This window comes from Sminthopsis crassicaudata, chromosome 3 (assembly GCF_048593235.1).
Source record: "Sminthopsis crassicaudata isolate SCR6 chromosome 3, ASM4859323v1, whole genome shotgun sequence".
Classification (NCBI taxonomy): domain Eukaryota; kingdom Metazoa; phylum Chordata; class Mammalia; order Dasyuromorphia; family Dasyuridae; genus Sminthopsis; species Sminthopsis crassicaudata.
The window spans coordinates 448,672,249-448,693,086 of record NC_133619.1 but is presented as its reverse complement, the minus strand read 5'-3'; the positions used below and the strand labels follow the sequence as shown (position 1 = coordinate 448,693,086).

The window sequence follows — 20,838 nt, the reverse complement described above, 5'->3', positions numbered from 1 at the left end:
TTGTCATCAAAAGGATAATGAAACATCACAAAACTTCCCACCCATCCTTGTCTCCTGCCTTCCCACCCACAAAACCAATGAAAGCATTGCTAGTTATATAAATTAAACATTAGATAGTAATCATGGTAAACCAGAATGACCAACAAATAAATTATAGCTATGTTGAGTTTTTATTCTTATATTCTAACTGTTACATGTTGGTATTAGCTAGTATTGCCATGACACATTTATAAAAGCCACTCTTTTGTCCCTCCCTTCCCCAAGCCAGAAGGACTTTATTAGTTTTGGCTCCCCCCCCCCTTTTATTTTTTTAATTTTTACAAGTTTATTCCTGGCTTAGTTGTAAAACAATTTGTAACAATCAGTGTTTGGCCACTAGTAGTGACTTCAGATGTAGGCTGCCTCAAATAAAAACTGCTTCTGACAAAGGGTTCTTAGAATAGGACAGTTTATTTTAAATAAAATTTCTAAAGAGCATATTGTAGGTTTTAATTGCTCTCATCATAAATATACTTTGCAATTTGTGTGTGTGTGTGTGTGTATAATTTAAAAAAGAAGCATGTGCAGATATTTTGAAACATAATCATGTACACAAATTGCTTTTGTCTCTTATCTTTTTCACCAATAGAATATGGAATGAGTTGAGAAGCTAGCTGAAATTCCAGCAATAGCAGCAGGAAATGTGGAAGCAATTAAATGTTAAAGTAACAAGCTATGATTGATCCAGTTGTAATGTACTATTGCTGACATAAAGGGAAATTTATTTAGAGATATTTCTGTAGTGTAAAGTGTCTCTGAAAATTCATTATCGATGTGGTAATCAGACATACATACATGGTAGATTAAAGTCCTAGTTTATTTTCTATCTCTCCTCTAGATTATCTTCTTAACTTAAAAGCCTCTTAATTTTGCAGTCCAAAAAGAATATTATACATGCTATATAATAAACATAATTGTAAATATATGATAATATATAATATATATAATTATATACATATACACATGTATGTGTATGTATGTATATATATATATATACATATATATATATATAGAAAGAGAGAGAGAGAGAGAGAGAGAGAGAGAGAGAGAGAAAGAGAGAGAGCTATATCATGTTACTGCTAGAGTTCTTTCGAGAATGGAAGCTTCCATTTCTTCTAAGAAGACAGTCTAATAATACTAGCTAGAACTGCTATTGATTCATTTAAAGACAAATGAGACATTTTAACATTAAGCAATATAAAACCACAGTTCTTATATTTATACTCAATTATGTCTCCAGTAAGGATGCTGCTCAAAATGAGTGGTAGCTTAGAAATTGCCCACAAATTTGGGAAATCTAAAGAATTTCTATAATTAAGATTCAAAAATTTAGTTTCTTTTTTTCTCTTTCTACGTAATTCAAACTGATAACAAAAAGGAAAACATTATACCTTATTTCTCTTTATGTTTTTGCACTCATAAGCCCTAATACAATATGTTGTGCTTAATAGGAATTCAATAAATATTTGTTTAAGGAATGAATTATTCAGTAAAAGAATTCTAATTCTTTTTGGATTTCTGTTGTCAATAATTATACATCGTTTAACACAGTAAAATAAATAGAATCAAAGTTCCAATTCTCTCAAAAGTTTGATAGTTATTTGATATACCTCCTCATTTTTGAAGAACATTATTAGGAAATAAAGACAGAATAAATTGTATAAATACTTCTGTCAGAACCAGAATGTTCCTATACCCATATATATGTGGACATGTATATAATTTATGACTAATATATCTTTGAATTATTTGGAATGAAAACATACCACTAGGTTCCCAATCACCATGACCAACATGAAAACAATAAGGCACATGGTTTGGCCTGCCACCTCCATACAGTCCCACATGGTCTCTATCCATTCTCCACACAGCACCCTGAACACAATCAGGAAGGAATGGAAGAAGTCATGCATGTGCCAGCGTGGCAGTGTGCAATCACTGTTGATCTTGCAGACACATTCTTTGTAGCTCTTGCCAAAGAGCTGCATGCCGACCACAGCAAAAATGAAGACAATGATGGCCAGTACCAAGGTCAGGTTTCCCAGAGCTCCTACTGAGTTGCCAATGATCTTTATCAGCATATTCAGTGTTGGCCAAGATTTTGCCAACTTGAAAACCCGGAGCTGGAAACAAGGGGAAAGATGCTTTCAGTATTAATCATGATGAAGATTTGGAGGATTTTTATTTTGTCTGAAATGTTGGCATATCTTTAAATGATGGTGAAAGTCAACATACACTAGGCCAATTCTGATTGATACTTAAATAGAAAACTGAGTAATATTGGTGCCCCAAACTAAGAAATTGTATTATTATGAAAGTATTCATTTCACACAATTTTATGTTACATGAAATTACTGTAAAATAATAAGGAATAATGAATGCTTAGTGATAATAGAACCAAAATTGTTGAAGTAAATAATAGAAAGCTAGCCTAAAGGCCAAGAACAATTTATGTCCCATCTCTGACATTTGCTGTGTGACTCTTGCTAAGTAATTTAACTCTTCCATGCTCTAGGCAACTTTCATGATTAGAGTGTGTTCCCTCACATGAGAGTTCTTTGTACCAATGAAAATCACAGATCCAATCTTTATTCTAATCTTATAGATTGACAAAAATCTTCTTAAGGGATTACTAGTGAATTTAGTTAACTCAAACTCCTTATAGTATAGAGAAGAAAATGAAATTAATTTTTACAAAGGTGATTTTCAAATTATTTTTAAATTAAATAAGGAAAAAGTTTGATATTTTTAAAAACAAAATATCTTTTTCCTCAAATTTTAACCATTATATATAGATTTTGCTAAATACTTATTGAAAAGACTTATATTAAAAATGTAAAATTTTAATTTGAGGTAGTTAATTGCTCAGATTAGTGAATGAATTATAAATTTAATTATATTACACATAAAACAATAACAAAAAGGTTCAAGTTTCAAAAGCTCATTAAGTGATCCTTTATTATTATTATATATAATATAATTATTGTATATTATTACATATATATATAATTATTATTATTGTTTGCAATAATAATCCTCTTAATTCTTGGATCATAGGCATTCATATGGATGCAATTAATGGAAATTTGATCCTCACATATTAATACTTTTTGAAAATTCCTAATCACAAAACACATGATTATAATTCAAAATAAACTTGATAATAATAAAAGCAGAATATAAAGATAGTGATTCTGCAGCTACCAGTCTAAATGATCGGAGAACTGACAATCCTTCCACGTTGGCCAGTCCAAGCTCCATTAAACTAAGGCTGACAATAATGCCATCAAAGATATTCCAACCCTCTTGGAAATAATAATATGGATCCATGGCAATTATCTTGAGAACCATTTCGGCTGTGAAGATTCCAGTAAATACCTAATGTAAAATATAAATGGTTACTCTCATAACATTAAAAAATTCTAATAGAATTATTTACAATCCAAAGATTCAAAAAGAGAACATTATGGTAGCTCTTAAAATTACTTTAAATTAGAAAGTAATTTGATGGTGGAACATGTCTGTGAAAGTTTAGGAAATTTTTTTATGTATCTTAAAACATTGAACATTTTCTCCAATTAGAAGACAATTTATATTTTAAATTACCAAATGCCAGCTTTGTTTTTATTTTTTTTGTTTCTAATCTGTGACTGAATTATTTCTAAAATAACTGCAATGATGAAGTCCTTTCCCCCTTCATCATTACCTTTTTCATTGCCAAATTAATTTTTTTTTAGTTTCACTTTTTTGAAAAGAATAGTAATATATATTTTATTTGGAAAAAAACACAATCACTTATAAACATTGATAATTCAAGTAAAATAGTCATCAAATGATAGAATAATGGTATTCTTTATGATTTTTAAAATTTTTAAGGCACAGTGTTCTAATTGTAATATTATAAACATTCCCTAAACAATAAGAACATGTTTTCACAACTGTTGTAAATTAGTGACCTTTGGATACATGCATGCTTCTAGATTAAGGTTAATGGATTCATAGAGCAAGGAACCAAAGATTTAATTAAAACCTTTGGAATACATCTTTAGGATTCAAATACCCCTAATTAAAATTAATGGGTTATCTTGGCAAATAGCTAAAATACTAATTGAAACAAGAAAAGAAAACAATAAAACATATTCAAAGTTTGTGTTAGCTGAAAAAGAGAGGTTAAAATGACCAAGAAGATGGAAAGGGACCTATCAAATTATATTTCCAGGAAAGTGTTAAATAAATCACATTAACTTGGAGTAGTTGAAGACTGCATTTTAAAGAGGTACAGTCAAGCTTACCATCTGTTTAGTTGTCTATTGTGCTTTAAAGGAACATTGTAAAAGTGAATAAGCTCCAAAACATGTCGTCTCCTAAAGTACAACTTTAATACAAAGAAAATGATCAGCCTTTCTAAATGTGTCAATGTTGATAAAACCCCAAATTTCCCAAACTACAGAAAATGCTAGATAGGTGAATTCAGTAATTGGCTCATGAAATGATATTACCTACTCACTGAAGCAGAGGAATATTTTACTTTGCAATAACTTATACATAAATATATATATTTATATGCCTACATAAGCATACACACATATATACACAAACATATAAATATATAAATCTAATTTATTAATGTATATAGTAGGAAGGTAACAGTCTTCAGTTTCAATGGAATTCTTTACTTCAGAAGAAAAACTCATCACAGGATCCTTTAATATATGATTGCCTCTATACTTATACAATATTGTTTACTTTAATTAAATTTCTTACATTATAATAATAGTATTTTCTATAGTGCTCATATGTACAAAGCTAAGTACTAATGTGTTAAGCATTTTATAAATTTTATTTCATTTGATCCTCCCAACAATCCACAAATGTTCTATGTAAATAATATTTGAACTACCTAAAAATGCTTCATGAAGAAGGCGATTTGCAAATCTTAATGCTGTTCAATTTGATGATCTTCACCCTTCCCATCAACTTGATAGGCTTGCAAGACCTTTGTTAGAAGAGGGTACCCCCTAGAGAGCAAAGTAAGTACACAAGCACTTTGGAAAGACATGCCCTAGACCTTACTAAAAGGACACAAGAAACTCCCCTAATTGGTCCCCAGTCATTTATTTATTTAAAGATGAATGAAGTTGTCAGTCAGGGGGAACTTGACTTTCGTCAAAGTTATCTTTCCTCTCCCAATAATGAGTTGTAAAAAGGTTTGCTCTTCTAAAACCCCTTTGTCCCTTCTATTCTAAGTGCCACAGGGGGGAAAAAAAAAAAAAAAGGATTTTTCCTGTGTCCTTTCTTCCTCCCCCCTTCCACACTGTAGCAATGGCAACTTTTTTTTTTTTTTTTTTTTGGTAAACATTCATTTTTAATGCTCAAAAATATCTTCCAAAGGATAGTAGAAAATATGTATTTGCCCAGGCAAACTTTAGATTGAGTTTTAGGACCTCCCAATTCCCTTTCTACTTGTTTCTTTTTTCCTTTAAACGAGTCAGTCCCTAGTAATACTGAAAAATGAAAAGTTTCCAAATTCAAGGATTAACTGATAGATAAACCTGAATTTCTGAGTTTGGGATTTGTATACTAGCAGTCCAGAGGTAAAAAGTTTTCATAAAAGAATGATTTTTAGTAGAGAAAAGAACTATTGGATAAGAAAATCCTGCCGAGGAATGACTAAAAAACCTAGCTGAGATCTAGGCCATACCAACCCTCCATGATAATAATTGTGAATAACTAAGCAACATTCTCACAAAGGATATTTACTTTCTAGGACATTGTAATAAATGTAATAGATTAAGTGACTATTATTTTTTTCTTTTCAAATTTTAAATGTACTTATTCAAGAATGCCTGTAAATCTATTATGTTCTATATTTTTTGTGGTGGAGGAAATAAAAAGCTCTCCAATATCAGATGACTATATTCTGTATAGAGTACTTTATAGAGTAGTAGAACCTGTTACCTACTTTGGGAGAAATACTAAATGGGAGCCATACCTAACTTTATTTTAAAGATTTCCTTGGACTTTTATGAGCTTGGTGTATATGGGGTGAGAGTCCCTTATAGTGAGTGGATTCCCTGGGCCACAAGGTACATATACTAGTTTATAGATTTACATCCATAATTCCAATATTTGATCCTCCAGAAATATTTGAAACAATTTCAAAACATCTTCTACATTAGAGAAATATCTTTCCACATTATTTAATATATCAATTAATTAATCATTAAACATTTATTAAGCACTTATGTGCCAGTATGCTAAGTGCTAAGAATACAATAAACAAATGAGTGTCTGCCTTCAAAGACCTCATGTTCTTTAATGTAAATAATCTGAAAGCATTTATGATTTTATTTACATATTGTTTAAAACCCTGATTGAATCTACATGGGATAAAATATATGGAAACTTGTGTAACAATTCTTTTTATGGGAAAGAAACAAAAAATGCTAGCAGAAGCATTAGCATTTCATTATAGGTAGAAGTCAACTTAAAGGTCTTTGAAGTTATATGGCATTAGTCAGTGTGGACTTCATTTTCATCTTGCAGCAAAAAAGAAATTAGAACTCTAAAAGAAACTTTTCATTAAATGTTACCTGCTTTTTGAAATGAAAGTTTACTTCTGTAAAATGTAGTCCTGACAATATGATGCTTTTTAAAATCCAAATAAGACTGCTTAGCAAGTAGCATTCACTTGGAAGGACTAGAGTTATAATTATTGCATTTGTATAGAGGTGTTAGAGAAGTTTAAGCATTAACAGATGGAATATTTATAATGATTCCACATAATTTTTAACATTGGCCTAAGAATTAAAGAATACCACTAGCTAGCTGTGTAACTTTGGACAAGTCATTTAATTTCCTTGATTCCCCAATTCCTTAATTTATAAAAAGGATAAGATAATCTCTGAGTTTTCTTTGAGGTCTACAATTCTGTAGTTTATAAGAGGGACATCTTTGAAGCTTTAAGGGATACATTGAAGAATAGAATCCATATAGCAACAGTATGGAAGCTGGTCTGAATCTAATAGAATACTGATAATAATAAAGGTTCCAAAAAATCAATTTCCCATATATAGGTGAGGTGTCTGTAGGTCATAGTTCATGTGAAAAAGACTTTAGCGTTTTAGTTAACTATAAACTTCAACATCAGTCAATATAATATGACTGAAAAAAATTGATATGATTTTGGACTATATTAGAAGTCTAGAGTCTGAATAAGAGAAGAAATGATCCTACTATATTGTGTTTTTCTCAAACCATATTGGGGAAATTATTTTCAGTTATAAGTACAACATTTTAGGAAGGATATTGACAATATTTTAAATTTGGAAATTAACCATGTCTATTCAGGGACTCTGAACCTTGGAGGCCAGTGGAATATAGGAGTAGAAAGACAGACTGGGACCAGATTGTGAGTAGTACTAAAAACCAGTCAGAAGAGTCTGAATTTATTAAAATAGGAAATAATTTTTGGTTTTTAACAGAGAAGTAAGAGGGTAGAAGTGAATAAGGTAAGATTATTGCTGTAAGAGTAGTATGTAAAATGAAATGGATGAGAGAAATTTTAGAAAAAAAGAAAAAGAAAATGACAAAATAAGTTCCCAATTGTATATGAGGAATGAAATAAAGAGTCAAACATGAATTTTAGGCTTTTATCTTGGTGATTGAGTGAATGATGGTACCTTTGGAAAAATGGATTTATTAAGGAGAGTTTGAGGGAGAGAATAATGAATTTGATTTTTGACGTGTTAGATTTGATATTATGATTGACTAGATTGGGACTAGAAAACCATGAGTATAGATAAGCTTACAGCAAAACTGAGTGTAGAAAAAGAAAATCATTTAACCAAAGGTAGAGCTTTGGAGGAGTTCTATATTTTAAGATTGGAGGAAGAGAAGGCAGCAAAAGAAATCAAAGAGTAGAGGGTCATAAAAGAAGGAAGAGATTCAGCTAATTTGACTGTCATAAAAGCCTAAGTTAATTAACTGTTACTATTCAGGGAAGCTGGTATCAAGTTTTGTGATTTAAAACTCCACAACTTTTGTATATGTCTCTTTTACTGCTCATAGCATCACCATCCTAGCATAGACCCTTATAACTACATGCCTGGACTGTTGTAATGACCTTCTAGTTGGTTTTTCTATAAAGTCTCTCGAGACCCACTCTATGCCATCTTGTACTCAGCTAAACTCTTAAGCATTCCTTATTATCTCCAATATTAAATATAGCATGCTCAGTTTGGTTTTTTTAAAGCTCATTAAACTCTGTCCCCTTCCAAACTTTTCAATCTTTTTAAACTTTATTCTCCTCTATTTACCCTACAATGTAATAACACTGACTTTCTTGCTGTTCCTTGCAAATGGCACATACTCCAATGTTCCATCTGTAGCTTTCCTGACTTCTTTCAAGACTCAGGTCAAATCCTAACTTTTTCAGGAAGCCTTTTCCTGGTTCCTCCTTATTGCTAGTATATTCCTTCCAATGTATGTGTGTGTGTGTGTGTGTGTGTGTATTTGTATATGTGTGCATAAAGGTACATATGTATACATATATACATAAGCAAGAAAAAAAACAGTTTACACATAGCCAATTTACTCCTCTAACATTATACATTAGTTAACAAATATGTATTAAATGCTAAGCATTAGAGAGACAAAGAAAGGACAAAAAATAAAAACGTGGTTTCTTCCCCCAAGGGGTTAAAATTCTGATTGGAAAGACAGCTATTATGTAACAATAAATTTAGACAAACATATTTGGGTATATATGTATGTATATATGTATATACACATATATTCTATCTATACATACATGAATATTGCAATGTCCATATACATATTTATATGTATATATACAAATGTACATATGCATGTATATATACAAATATGTATGTATACATGCTCATATATCTCTATCTTATATTTACACAGTTGTTGTCTTTCCAATTAGAATATGAGTATCTTAAGGGCAGGAACCACATTTTTTTCCTTTATGTATATCCCTAGTGCTTCACATAGTCCTTGCCACATAGTAAATATTTAATAAATAATTGTTGTCTGACTGACAGCAAATAACTAAAAGAATAAATCACCAACATAAATTATCTTCTTTCTTTGTCAGCCATCAAATTTATCTTGGGAGGATTACAGTGAAAACCCTATGTTGCCTCTAAACAGAAATGAATCCCTGAATCCACTCCTGAAGGGACCTGGACAATTCCTTATAACTTTCCCACTTTTAATTATGGTACATCAGCATGCTTCCAGTCTCTAACTTCAAAATGTCAGACTTTTCTTTCTCTCTGGTATTCAATAAGTAGCTTATCCCTTGCACCCTACCCTTCCCTAGAGGAGTCTCCACTCACATTTCTATCACCCTAATGTAGGCCCTTATCACAAGATTATTATCATAGCCTCCCTGACTTTGGTCTTTTCCCTCTCCAAACTAGATTTTTTGTAGCTGTCAAATTATTTTCTCTATTGTACAAGTCAAATCTGTGCTAAAAAAAAAAAAAAAAAAAAAAAAAAAAAAAAAGGCACCACAAAACCAAACAAACTTCAGTGAAACTTTATTACAAATAGAATGAAATATAAACTCTTTAGCATTTTAAACTCTCCCTAATCTGGCTCCAAACTAACTTTCTGACTTTATTTCTATAAACTGTAGTTTAATACAATATACTTGCAGGGCTACTTAGCCAATCCTGGAAGCTACCCATCAATCCCTATTCTTTTTGAATTGTTAAGCCTCCAGCAAGAGTTTACTCTAAGTTTTCACATGTGTAGATAAAAATGTGTCCTAGATTTTATGCAAATTATTAGAGTAAAAATGCATTTAATAAGTTTAAGACTTTTTATTCTACTTAGAAAATACAAAGGATTTGTAAGGTCTCTTAAACAATGCATAAAACATATAATAGATTCATTATGGTTCATAAACAGTAAATATAGTTCTCTTTCCACTCATGACTCCTACTTTCCAAAGTAACATATTCAGTCTTCGAGACTTACAGATTCATCCTGTGATTTGTTCTTCCTTTGTCAGGGAAACAGACTTGAAACAGATAGAAAGGCAACTCCCTTCCCACTGAACTTGCACTATTCAAATAACCCTTACAAACAGGAGTTTCGCTCTTTTTAAAAGAAAGATGAAAATCAGAATTCCCGCCACTCAGACCAGATAATTTTCTTCTCCTTAGCTACTCTGTTTGGATAATTAAGCCAGTGCCTCTACCAGACTATTATCACCAGTCTTGCAGGGACACAAAGTGTGGATTGCATTGTGGACTTTTGTACAATTATTACATCTGGGAGTTTGTCAGGAAAGTTCTTCATTCCCGTAGAAGCATTACAGCTTCATTTAGGTCCAATACACTGTGCTTTTGCACAAATAATTCCCTTTGTCTAGATCCCTCCTCACTTCTTCACTCACTGAATCCCTATCTTCCTTCAAAATCTATCTCAAGTGCCCCTGGAGTCTGTCCAAATATTGTTATTAACATTGTTCCCCCATTGTAAATACAGTGTATAGTTTTTATATTTACTTTCTTATGTATATGTTGCATTTTCCCAATAGATTTAAACTTAAGCATAGTGCTGGTTTCATTTATTAAGAGTATCTAGCTTGGTATAGTAGGCACTTATTTAAATGTTGAATTGAATTATATTCTGACTAGTATACATGAATTTTCCTAATGAAATATATTTGCATATCACTTTGTTTATTCAGATGGACTTACCAGGTTTCCTACAGACAGAACACTGTTGAATTGCTGAGTCATAGGATAGTGTTCCATGGCCATAAATAGAGTATTTAAGACAATGCAGATGGTAATGGCAAGATCAACAAATGGATCCATCACAATCAGATTAACAATGTGTTTCACTTTTAACCATGGATCCCAGCAGTCCCAGATGAGGAAAGTATTAGCAAATCTATACCAACATGGTGGACATTTCTGTCTGGATTCTTCAAGTTCTAGGAGGAAAGAGGAGGAATTAAAAAGGATATAGTTCCTCATTATTGCTAATAGGTCAAAATTAATTTTTTTAGCTAAGATTGAATCTGAAATTTAAAGAACAAATATTTGTGACACTAAACTTTACTCACTTTAGAAAACAAATCCATCAGCTATTTTCATGGATGTTTATTGATAGGAATTTCCTTTATATATTCTATCATTTGCTTTAATCCAATTTAAGAATGCTTCTACTAATAACTTAATTCTGATTTAAGTGACACCTTATTTGGGCTAAAAATCTATATGTATTACTTATTGTAACAGAGCTTTTTGTCTAACTTAAGTCTATTTTTTCTAAAGTTACAGACTCATTCCAATTTCACTTTATATCTTACTTTCAACATTTTCTAATATTGCTATTCTCATTCATACAAGGCAAATTTTCTTGTCTCTAAAGGTTATATACATTAAGAACATGTACAAAAAGAGTTTGGTTTTAGATCTTGAAACAATTATTTTCTACTTCACCCAACCTATTTCTGAGAATTATTTTAAATTATAAGAAGTTAGTGTTCTCAAAATCTATGAAAAATGGATTCAAAAAGAAATTTTTTTTCTAATTTATGTTTATAAATGAAATGTAACAAAGACCAAAAGATTATAAATTACTTGCAATTTTCACACCTGTATAGCATGAATATTTTATTCAAGAACAGAAATCAAAATTGATGAATATAAGAAATAGTACCCCCAAAAAATTTTGAAACTAGATTAGAACCAACAAGTTCTTGATAAAGAAATCATTTCAGAAGTTTTCTCTGTTTAACCAAATCACTAATTAGTTAACACACAGGTTAAAATTAACACCAAATTAGAAGGATAATGAAGAGAAAATATTTCATGATTATAAATAGTTCTGACTTCACGTATTTGAGTTTAATTCTTTAAAAAAATGAGAAATGGATAAAACTAAAGATATTGACTTCAGTGAAAATCAACTTTATATAACAGTTTAAACGTTTAGAACAATGACTCCTTCTGGGGCAAAAATAACCTCAGAAAGCACTATTGGCAACAAATACAATTCCTTTACCTTAGACAAGGGCAATGTTATTTTTTAATACAAAATTATGCTAAAACAGAATGATAAAACATTAGGATTAGTATTTTCTCACATCACTGAGAAATCCAGTAGAGGAAGAAAGTAACTATAAAAAGCTTCATATAAGATCCAACTAAGATAGATCATTCCAAGAGTACTTCTAGATTAAATTGATAGGAAGACAAAAAATAAAAGCAAAATGGAACAGACTTGTTAGCATTTTGACAGAGATCTGTTTTTATTACCATTCATAGTGGAACTACCACAAATTGAGTCTAGCATTATATTATTTAATATACTTTAAGAGGAAATATATTTCACTTAAGAAAAATAACTAGATGAGAGTGGCCGGGCTTCACAAGATAAAAAATCAGTATTAGGATTGATTTCAATTTTCAAGACACTTATATATTGATTTTCAAAATCTGTTAAGGGGCAAGTTTTGAAGAATGGAAATGATGGCATTACTATCAGAAAAAGTGACTCAGAAGGCTTTAATATTTTTCCCCCCCTGAGGCTGGGGTTAAGTGACTTGCCCAGGGTCACACAACTAGGAAGTGTTAAGTGTCTGAGACCAGATTTGAACTTGGGTCCTCCTGAATTCAGGGCTGGTGCTCTATCCATTGCGCCACCTAGCTTCCCCCCCTCGCTAATAATTTTCAATCCATATATGTCTAATATTTCATCTGTATTGAAAGTATTTTTGATGAAAATATAAGAAGTGAATAGGCAGGTTTTCATAGATGATTTTCTGTATCATAATGTTTTCATAATTGACTAAAGAATTAAGAATACAAGATCTCACTATGTTTGTGCTTTATTGATTATAAAATATTTTTAACTAGAGAAAAATGCAACTTTAAAGGCTTTCCTCCAATATGTTTTTGATGTGTTTTAAAATCATGTAAGATTTCCTTGTAACTTTTTTCAGTAATCCTTTGATTATAAATATTAATTGAGGTTTAAAACAGGGAGACATGCTCACCAAAGGAGTTCATCAGCATCACAGAAATTGTTCCATGTTGAAGTCTATATTGAAAAGAGATGTTCTGTTTGTGGCTGATAATGTACATATTCCAGCAAGCCCTAGAATACTAGAGGGCTTACTAAATATGGCCAGTGGTTATTCTAAACAGATTTGCCTGGCAATCCACATATCAAAATCAAGTAGATAATATCTCCTATTGCATCAATCATCAGTATTTTTAGCTTTCTCACACACACACACACACACACACACACACACACACACACACACACACACACTACAGATGATCAGTGAGCTAGGTCCAGAATTGGAATAGGAGGAGAGCATAGGTGTTGGATTATATTTGGAAATTTATACAGTATTTTCAAACAGCCCTTGTGGCTACCTGATCACAAATGCCCATCTATTCAATAATAATATTTTCCCAGAGATACTAAATGATGACAAGTCATATACACAGTGATATCCAAAGAATTAAAATTTCAATTGTCACAAAAGACTAACTTGTAGCCTAAGAATAAATAGATTAGACCATATTACCTATAGTGAGTCCAATGCAAAAAAATGCTGTAAAGGATATCATCAAAGAAATATATAGCCAGAAAAGGAAGTAAACTGATTGAGTAATCAGAGAAAGGAGTAATAAATGGATAATGAAGTATTGGATTAGCATCTACAAAATATTTTTTAAAATCTAGAAAACGATGTTCAAAATGTTGGGCATATCTTTTATGGACGATATGTGGAAAAATATTGACAAAAATTACATGTGATGAGAAAGCAATATGTACCAATGGAGGCAATGGTCATGCCATTTAAATCATAGATCCATTGAAATATCTATGAGAGTGCACTTGAGTATAACTATAAAAATAATGTACCTCAACAGCTATGCAAAAGTATGACATATTTTATTATATTTATTCTTAGACCATAGGTTTAAGAAATTAGAGTCCTTAGGAAAGTATATTATTAAACAATATTATATATACACACACACACACACACACACAAATATGCTTTCAAAAGGTTGATGATTAGTATAATTAGTATTTTCCAGAGACTGGCATATCAGAATTAGTCAACATATAGCATGACACCAGTCACACAATACTTACCTTCCTTGGGAGCAGAGAAAATAAACTATGATAAAGGACTCAGAATGTATATAGTCTTTCTGACAAATTCATTTGGGGGGGGGAGGAGGAATGGTTCCACAGCTTATGCTTCCTTGACCTACTTGAAAGACATGAATAGATTTTTCTCTGGTCACATGAGAGTGACCAGTATGAATACTAATTTTTTAATGTGTCTGCTGCATGAAGGAAAGGAACCTTTCATCAATCAACATGACTAAGTGTGATAGAATTCCTGAAATGTCAAATTAATTTACCACTTTCCTTTCTATTACTGTAGAATAATGGTTTCTTGGGATGGAGAAGAAAATCAAATTGATTTTTTTCTTGAAGTCCATATGACATGTTTTAATCTACAAAAGGATTACAAAGAGTTGTTTAAGCCAATGATTATGATTTGCTATATTTTTTAATTCATAAGAAAACATGACAAGAAACTTATAATAATGCAGTAACTTGGTATGAGGTACAGTACGGTAGATCAGAGACAAAGCAAGACACAGAGAGGAAAAGTTTTAGAACTGCCTTTTTTTTTTTTAATCAAAAGGACAGTGCAGTATTCATTATGAACTATATGAGGTCTCATCAGTCAGATTGCTGTGATCTCATGTGTTATAAAATGAAATTTCAATATTCTAACTTTTCCACAAAATCAGACTAATTTCAGCAACTAATGAAAACTAGCATATTCCATGACAAACTCTGAGTTTTGCACAGCCCACTACATACCTTCCATGGTGTTAGTTAATATGCTGGCTATACTCATAGCTCTCTGTCTCCCAGAGGAATCTTCTAGCATCTCCATAGAAATTTGGTAAGAACTTAATCGCCTTTTTCTCACTTCAGTTTCTGTAGTGGTGCCCTGCAAATAAAATACTGATGGCTCAAACCAGTATCTTAAATTGTATGCTAAAGTATAACAAAGCAACTAAGAGGACTTTTAGAAAGTCCATGCTTCATGCAGGTTTGTGTATAATGTAGTATAGATTATGAAATGTATCATTCATTTGTAAAAGAGCTTTCTTTATTTAAATTTGATAACTTTTACAAATAATTTACCTGTTTGGTGAGTAATCAATATTTGACAATCCTAATAATATCACCACATCATTGTTCATCTTCAAATTTTCAGGTGATAAAGATATCACTCTGATTTTCAATGATAACTTTTTTTCTTTAAATGAACTAAAAGCCATTTATTCCCAATCCTATATAAAATGTTCCTATTTTCAATTTGCTTGTTTGTTTTGCTTATTTGAAGTAATAATGTTCAGTTTTATATGAACATTATTTTTCTCCCAAAATAAAAATAAATATTTGAATTAAATATTCTTTAGATTGATTCATTTTCTTAAATGCTACATTACAACACTGACATTCATGGACCAAATTTTTTTCTTCATGCACGAACACAAATGTGCACTGAAATGCGTGTGCTTTCCTATGCCATTGTTAATTACTTTGAATTTAAATTTCTACCCTGGAATCACACTGTGGAGGTCTCTAAATCAAGACATAAAATAATAATTTTCATCTAGATTCTAACCCTTTGAACATAGCACTGTTAGCAATGATTAATTTTCAGATTAAAGGTAGTGCTATCAAAAAAATTATCAAGTTAATATCCAAAGTTATTAACCAAAATTCAGAGTTGATATTTAATAAGATATTTATATATTGTTTTAATAATTATTTGAAATATTATAGAACATAGCAGTATATGACTATACATCTTTAGAATGAATAGATATATTGTAAAGATTCAGCATCAAAATTAATGCTAAGTATATGTACAAAACACATTTCCTATTTAGCTTAATGCTTTAGAGAATGAAAAGAACTCTTAGGGAATTTTAGGGAATTCCTTAGATTCTTTGGTTCACCATTTGATTAGCCAGGCAGTGTTTTTGTGTTTCTTGTTGTATAGAAACACAAACTGATATAGAAAAGGAAGAGAGAGAGAGAGGAAAAGATACTACCCGGACTTGACCTATGTCAGATTTGCATATCATGTGAATAGTAGTGGGCTTATCTATTATCACCTCTGGTGGAAGATGTCCAGTAGGTGACGTAAGTGTTGAAGATCCACCCACCAAGGAAACCACACCATTGCAATCCACAGTGCTGTGCATCTTCCCATTGGCTGGAAGCACTGGCACCACCATCCTGGATGACATACTGGCCTGACTAACGTTACTGTGGCGTCGTTCTCCATGTCTGTGCGGCACAAAGAGTGAGTCTCTCCTGCTCTCATTGTCTTCAAATGTGCTGTGCTCATCATCAGCAAAATCATTTTCAGAGCCGACATCCTTTGCTCGACCTCTGAAGCTGAAAATGCTCGTTTTGCTATTACGCCTTGGGGAAAACAGGGAGCCACGGATGCTCAGCAGAGACTGAACATAGCAAAAAAAGAAGAGGAAAGCAAAAATAAATTGAATGCATAAACCCTAGGTGTAGAGAGTTTCATTTTGCCCTTCATTTTGCACACAAGGAAACTGAGGCTTAATAAAGTTATTACATGTCCACATTCACACAGATAGTCACAGCAGCCAGGTTATTTTTGTTTTATAGCTATCTATATTAAATTCTTAAGATTATTCAATTATTTTTCTTTTGAGTTGGGGTGGCTATTTTATAGAGGAGAATAGTCAGCTTTATTTATGACAGAAGCTATCTTTTGGGGAAATTCTATTCAGGAACATAGCCACAGTTAGTTGCAAAAAAATTCTTTTTTGAATAGTAATGCATTTGAATAGTAATACAACTTAGAAAATTATTCTTTCTGCTCCCTAACCTCCAAAAAACATGAATAATTTGTTTTGAATAAGAAAGTATCAGAGGTTTCCCTCTCCCGTTCAAAGATCCCGGTAAAGAAGTGTTCTCTCTTTTCTCCTTTTATGAATATAGAAGGAAATTAATTGTACTCTAATGTACCTGGTAAAATACAGAAAGCAAGTACAGATTAGTCATATCTGGGTGATCATCCGTGAATTTAAAACAACATTAGCACTTCCCCCCCCTCAGTTGCCTATAGCTTTTTTGATAACTCCTACTGGTCAACTCCATTCAGTATTTTCAACTCCATGACAAAAGTTGGAATCAGAAAGACAAGTTCAAATTCTGTCTTAGATGCTTACTATGTGACCCTGGGCAAGTCACATAAAATCACTTCACCTAAATGAGAATAATAATAGTACCTACCTTACAACCTTATAGTTGTTGTGAGGATCAAGTGAAATAACATGTGCAAAATTATTTCCAATACATAAAGTGTTATGTAAATTATATCATCATCATCACCATTTATTATTTATTCATCATTTGATTAACCAGATAGTATTCTTTATTGCTTATTCTGTATAAACTTTGACTAGCATAGCAGAGAAAAGCCTACCCAGGCTTTACCTTTGTCAAATATATTAAAAATTTTAAGAGTGACAAGAAAAAGTAAAGCAGACAGATATGTAGCTAACAAAGGCTACAAAGATAGTTTCTAGCAAAAAGAGGGGGGAAAAGTCGCCAGTCTCTTCTGTTATCTCTTTAATCATAGTACAAGAAATTGTGATCCAGGGAATGTCATCTACCACCTATGTTCACAAATAAATAACAGATATTAGTTTTGGAAGTAGGAGTTGCAATCTAGCATCTAATCTGTTCTACTTTTTATGAACATCCTTTTAAAATCAACTATTTTATAGCTCATGAGATACACTCATTAGCTACTCCAAATAATGTGGTGTTTAGTGCAATATTTCGAAAGTGATTCATGGAAAAATTATTCTATTTACCATAATGATATTTCTTCCCAAAATAATTATCTGATGGTTTATAATATGAACAATATATAAATATTACTCTATAGGCAATAACTAATGTTTGCCCCTTTTATCCTTATCCCTACTAGAACTCCCCACTGCTGTAAAGAATTTCCTTTCCTTTCTGTCTTTCTTTCTTTTTTCCTCTGTCCCCACCTTTAAGACTTCTTTGCCATTTCACTTCATTTCCAATATGCATTTTTCATTTTTGCCTCTGTGTTCTTTATTCTCCCATCCTTACCCCTTTCTCTTCTCTTCAGTACTCCCATAGCATTGGACCTTAAAATTAAGGGGAATGTTGGGAGAACAATTCTCTCTCATTGCTATTTTCCCATTCATTCCTCTTCTTTCATTGAACTAAGAATTGAACAACTATTATAATACACACTGAAAATGAGCAGTGTAAGTAATCATCTAGAAAGAGAAAGACAAAAAGACAAGAAAGAGAAAAAGAAAGCAAACCAGAAAGAAAGAAAGAGAGAGAAAGAGAGAGGGAGGGAGGGAGGGAGGGGGAGGAGGAGGAAGAGAGAGAGAGAGAGAGAGAGAGAGAAGAGAGAGAGAGAGAGAGAGAGAGAGAGAGAGAGAGAGAGAGAGAGAGAGAGAGAGAGAGAGAAGAAAGAAAGAAAGAAAGAAAGAAAGAAAGAAAGAAAGAAAGAAAGAAAGAAAGAAAGAAAGAAAGAAAGAAAGAAGAAAGAAAGAAAGAAAGAAAAGAAAGAAAGAAAGAAAGAAAGAAAGAAGAAGGAAGGAAGGAAGGAAGGAAGGAAGGAAGGAAGGAAGGAAGGAAGGAAGGAAGGAAGGAAGGAAGGAAGGAAGGAAGGAAGGAAGGAAGGAAGGAAGGAAGGAAGGAAGGAAGAAGGAAGGAAGGAAGGAAGGAAGGAAGGAGAAGGAAGGAAGGAAAAGAAAAAAGAGAGAGAGATGGAGGAATAAAGGTGATAGATGATATTGCTGTACTCTCCCCTTGTCAGAACACTGTCTGGAATATTGTGTTCAGTTCTGAGACTCACAGAAGTGATCACGAAGTGATAAAACTATCATGCAGCTTTTCCTTATTTAATTTCATTAGTAATTCTTTTTGGTGCTAAGAGCTAGCATGTTGTTTTTAAATCTTAATCACTGAGACAAAGAATAAAATAAATGAGATTTATATAAAACTCTTAATTCGCAAATGATTTAGCCATAAAAACAATAATTAGATAGAAAAATATTTTAAAATTAGACTGAGAAATATAGATCTTTATAATTCTCTGCCTTGGCTCAGCTCTTACATTGGCAGGAAAAATATTCATGAGACTGTTTAAATATCTAATAATAACTGCCATTATATAGTGTTTTAAGGTTTGCAAAGTGCTTTACACATATTTTCTCACAACAACTTTGCTAAGCAAGTTCTACAAGCATTATCATTTTTATTTTACAAATGAGGAAATTTGGGCTCAGAGAGGTTAAAGTAATTTATTATATAACTAGTCAATGTCAGAGCCAGAATTGGAATCCATTTGTCTTTCCAATATTCTATATTGCTTCATGACCCAGCTTCATGACCAGATTTTTTCTAAGATTCCATATAGCTCAAGCATTTTGCATGTTTATGACTAGTTATGAGTTAGAAGATCTCAAGCCTAGTGGTTTTTTCTAATGGGTAAAAACATGCTAGGAAATTAAACTCAAGGGAACAAAACAGCATAGACCATTTAGTCTTATTCCCTCATTGGACAGATGTGGAAATGAAGATTAAAGGAACTAAATACCATACAAGTAGCTAATTATGATTATTAAATAATAGAAATCATTTACTGTTAAAAATACTAGATTGTTTTGACATAGCAGAACATGTTAGAAATAAAATCATTGTATGATTTCAAGATGATACAAAAATTTAAGAATTTTAAGAAGGGGAAAAAAGTAAATATAGGATAATATTATGACCAATAGAAAAATTACCTTTCAACAATAAATGTTATCAGATAACTGATATACCTGGATGAAAAGAGTTTTTACTCTTGAATTTCTCTATCTTAACTAAATCATAGGTGCACACTGGGGGAAAAAATCAAATAATCAATTATCTACCTGCTTAATAATGGAGCAATTATGGAAATAATTGTTTCCTTACATATGAGTTATATGTGCAAATATGCATATATATATATATATGTGTGTATGTGTGTAAATATTCTATATGTGGGCATATATGAACATGTATATGGAAATATATCAAAACTTTTTAACTCTAACCTCTATTTACTCATCTCTTTCAATTATTAAACTTAACATGAGTCTTTAAAAATATTTTAATCCCACATACTGTCAAAGTTAATCTATAGAAATTCTGACCAAGAAAACCTAGTCTATAAATATGAAGGGGAAAAAAAAAGACAAAATTAGTTCAATTGCTCTGGAATATTTGATTTTCTTTTCACTCTATATTATAATTCTCCTTGCATTTAGGGAGAATAATTTTTTGCATTATGTTTGCATAGAAAGAGCAGTATCATGTGTTGTTGCTTTAATTTAGCCCTATAATTGGTACTTTTATCTTGCAGATGAATATAATTCAAGATTCATAACAATGTGATGTGTAATCCCACTGAAGCATCACAAAGAGTTCAAAGCTCAAATAATACTTATTATTCTAGTTTCAGTAACATACATTTGCTCCGTTTTATTTTGCCTTTAAGACTATTCTTATATCCTACAGCACTGGTTGCATTGGTAGATAGCAATTAAATCAAAGGGGAAAATGAAACCATCTTTCATTTTAATTTTCTCCTTTAAGGCTTCCTAAACATAGGTACAC

At 31.6% G+C, this 20,838-nt stretch overlaps 1 protein-coding gene across 3 annotated transcripts in view; it reads right to left on the bottom strand.

The window, feature by feature from the left end:
• The window catches only part of SCN3A (sodium voltage-gated channel alpha subunit 3), a 132,797-nt gene that overhangs the window by 45,149 nt on the left and 66,810 nt on the right, over positions 1-20,838 (bottom strand). For 2 of the 3 annotated variants that reach the window (XM_074303243.1, XM_074303244.1), the window contains 5 exons: positions 16,269-16,619; positions 14,956-15,088; positions 10,779-11,017; positions 3,244-3,417; positions 1,806-2,162 (listed from right to left, as the gene is read on the bottom strand). In XM_074303243.1, the coding sequence (XP_074159344.1) occupies positions 1,806-2,162; positions 3,244-3,417; positions 10,779-11,017; positions 14,956-15,088; positions 16,269-16,619 (1,254 nt within the window). The remainder of the gene's footprint in view (positions 1-1,805; positions 2,163-3,243; positions 3,418-10,778; positions 11,018-14,955; positions 15,089-16,268; positions 16,620-20,838) is intronic. The other variant, XM_074303245.1, reaches the window with a different exon arrangement.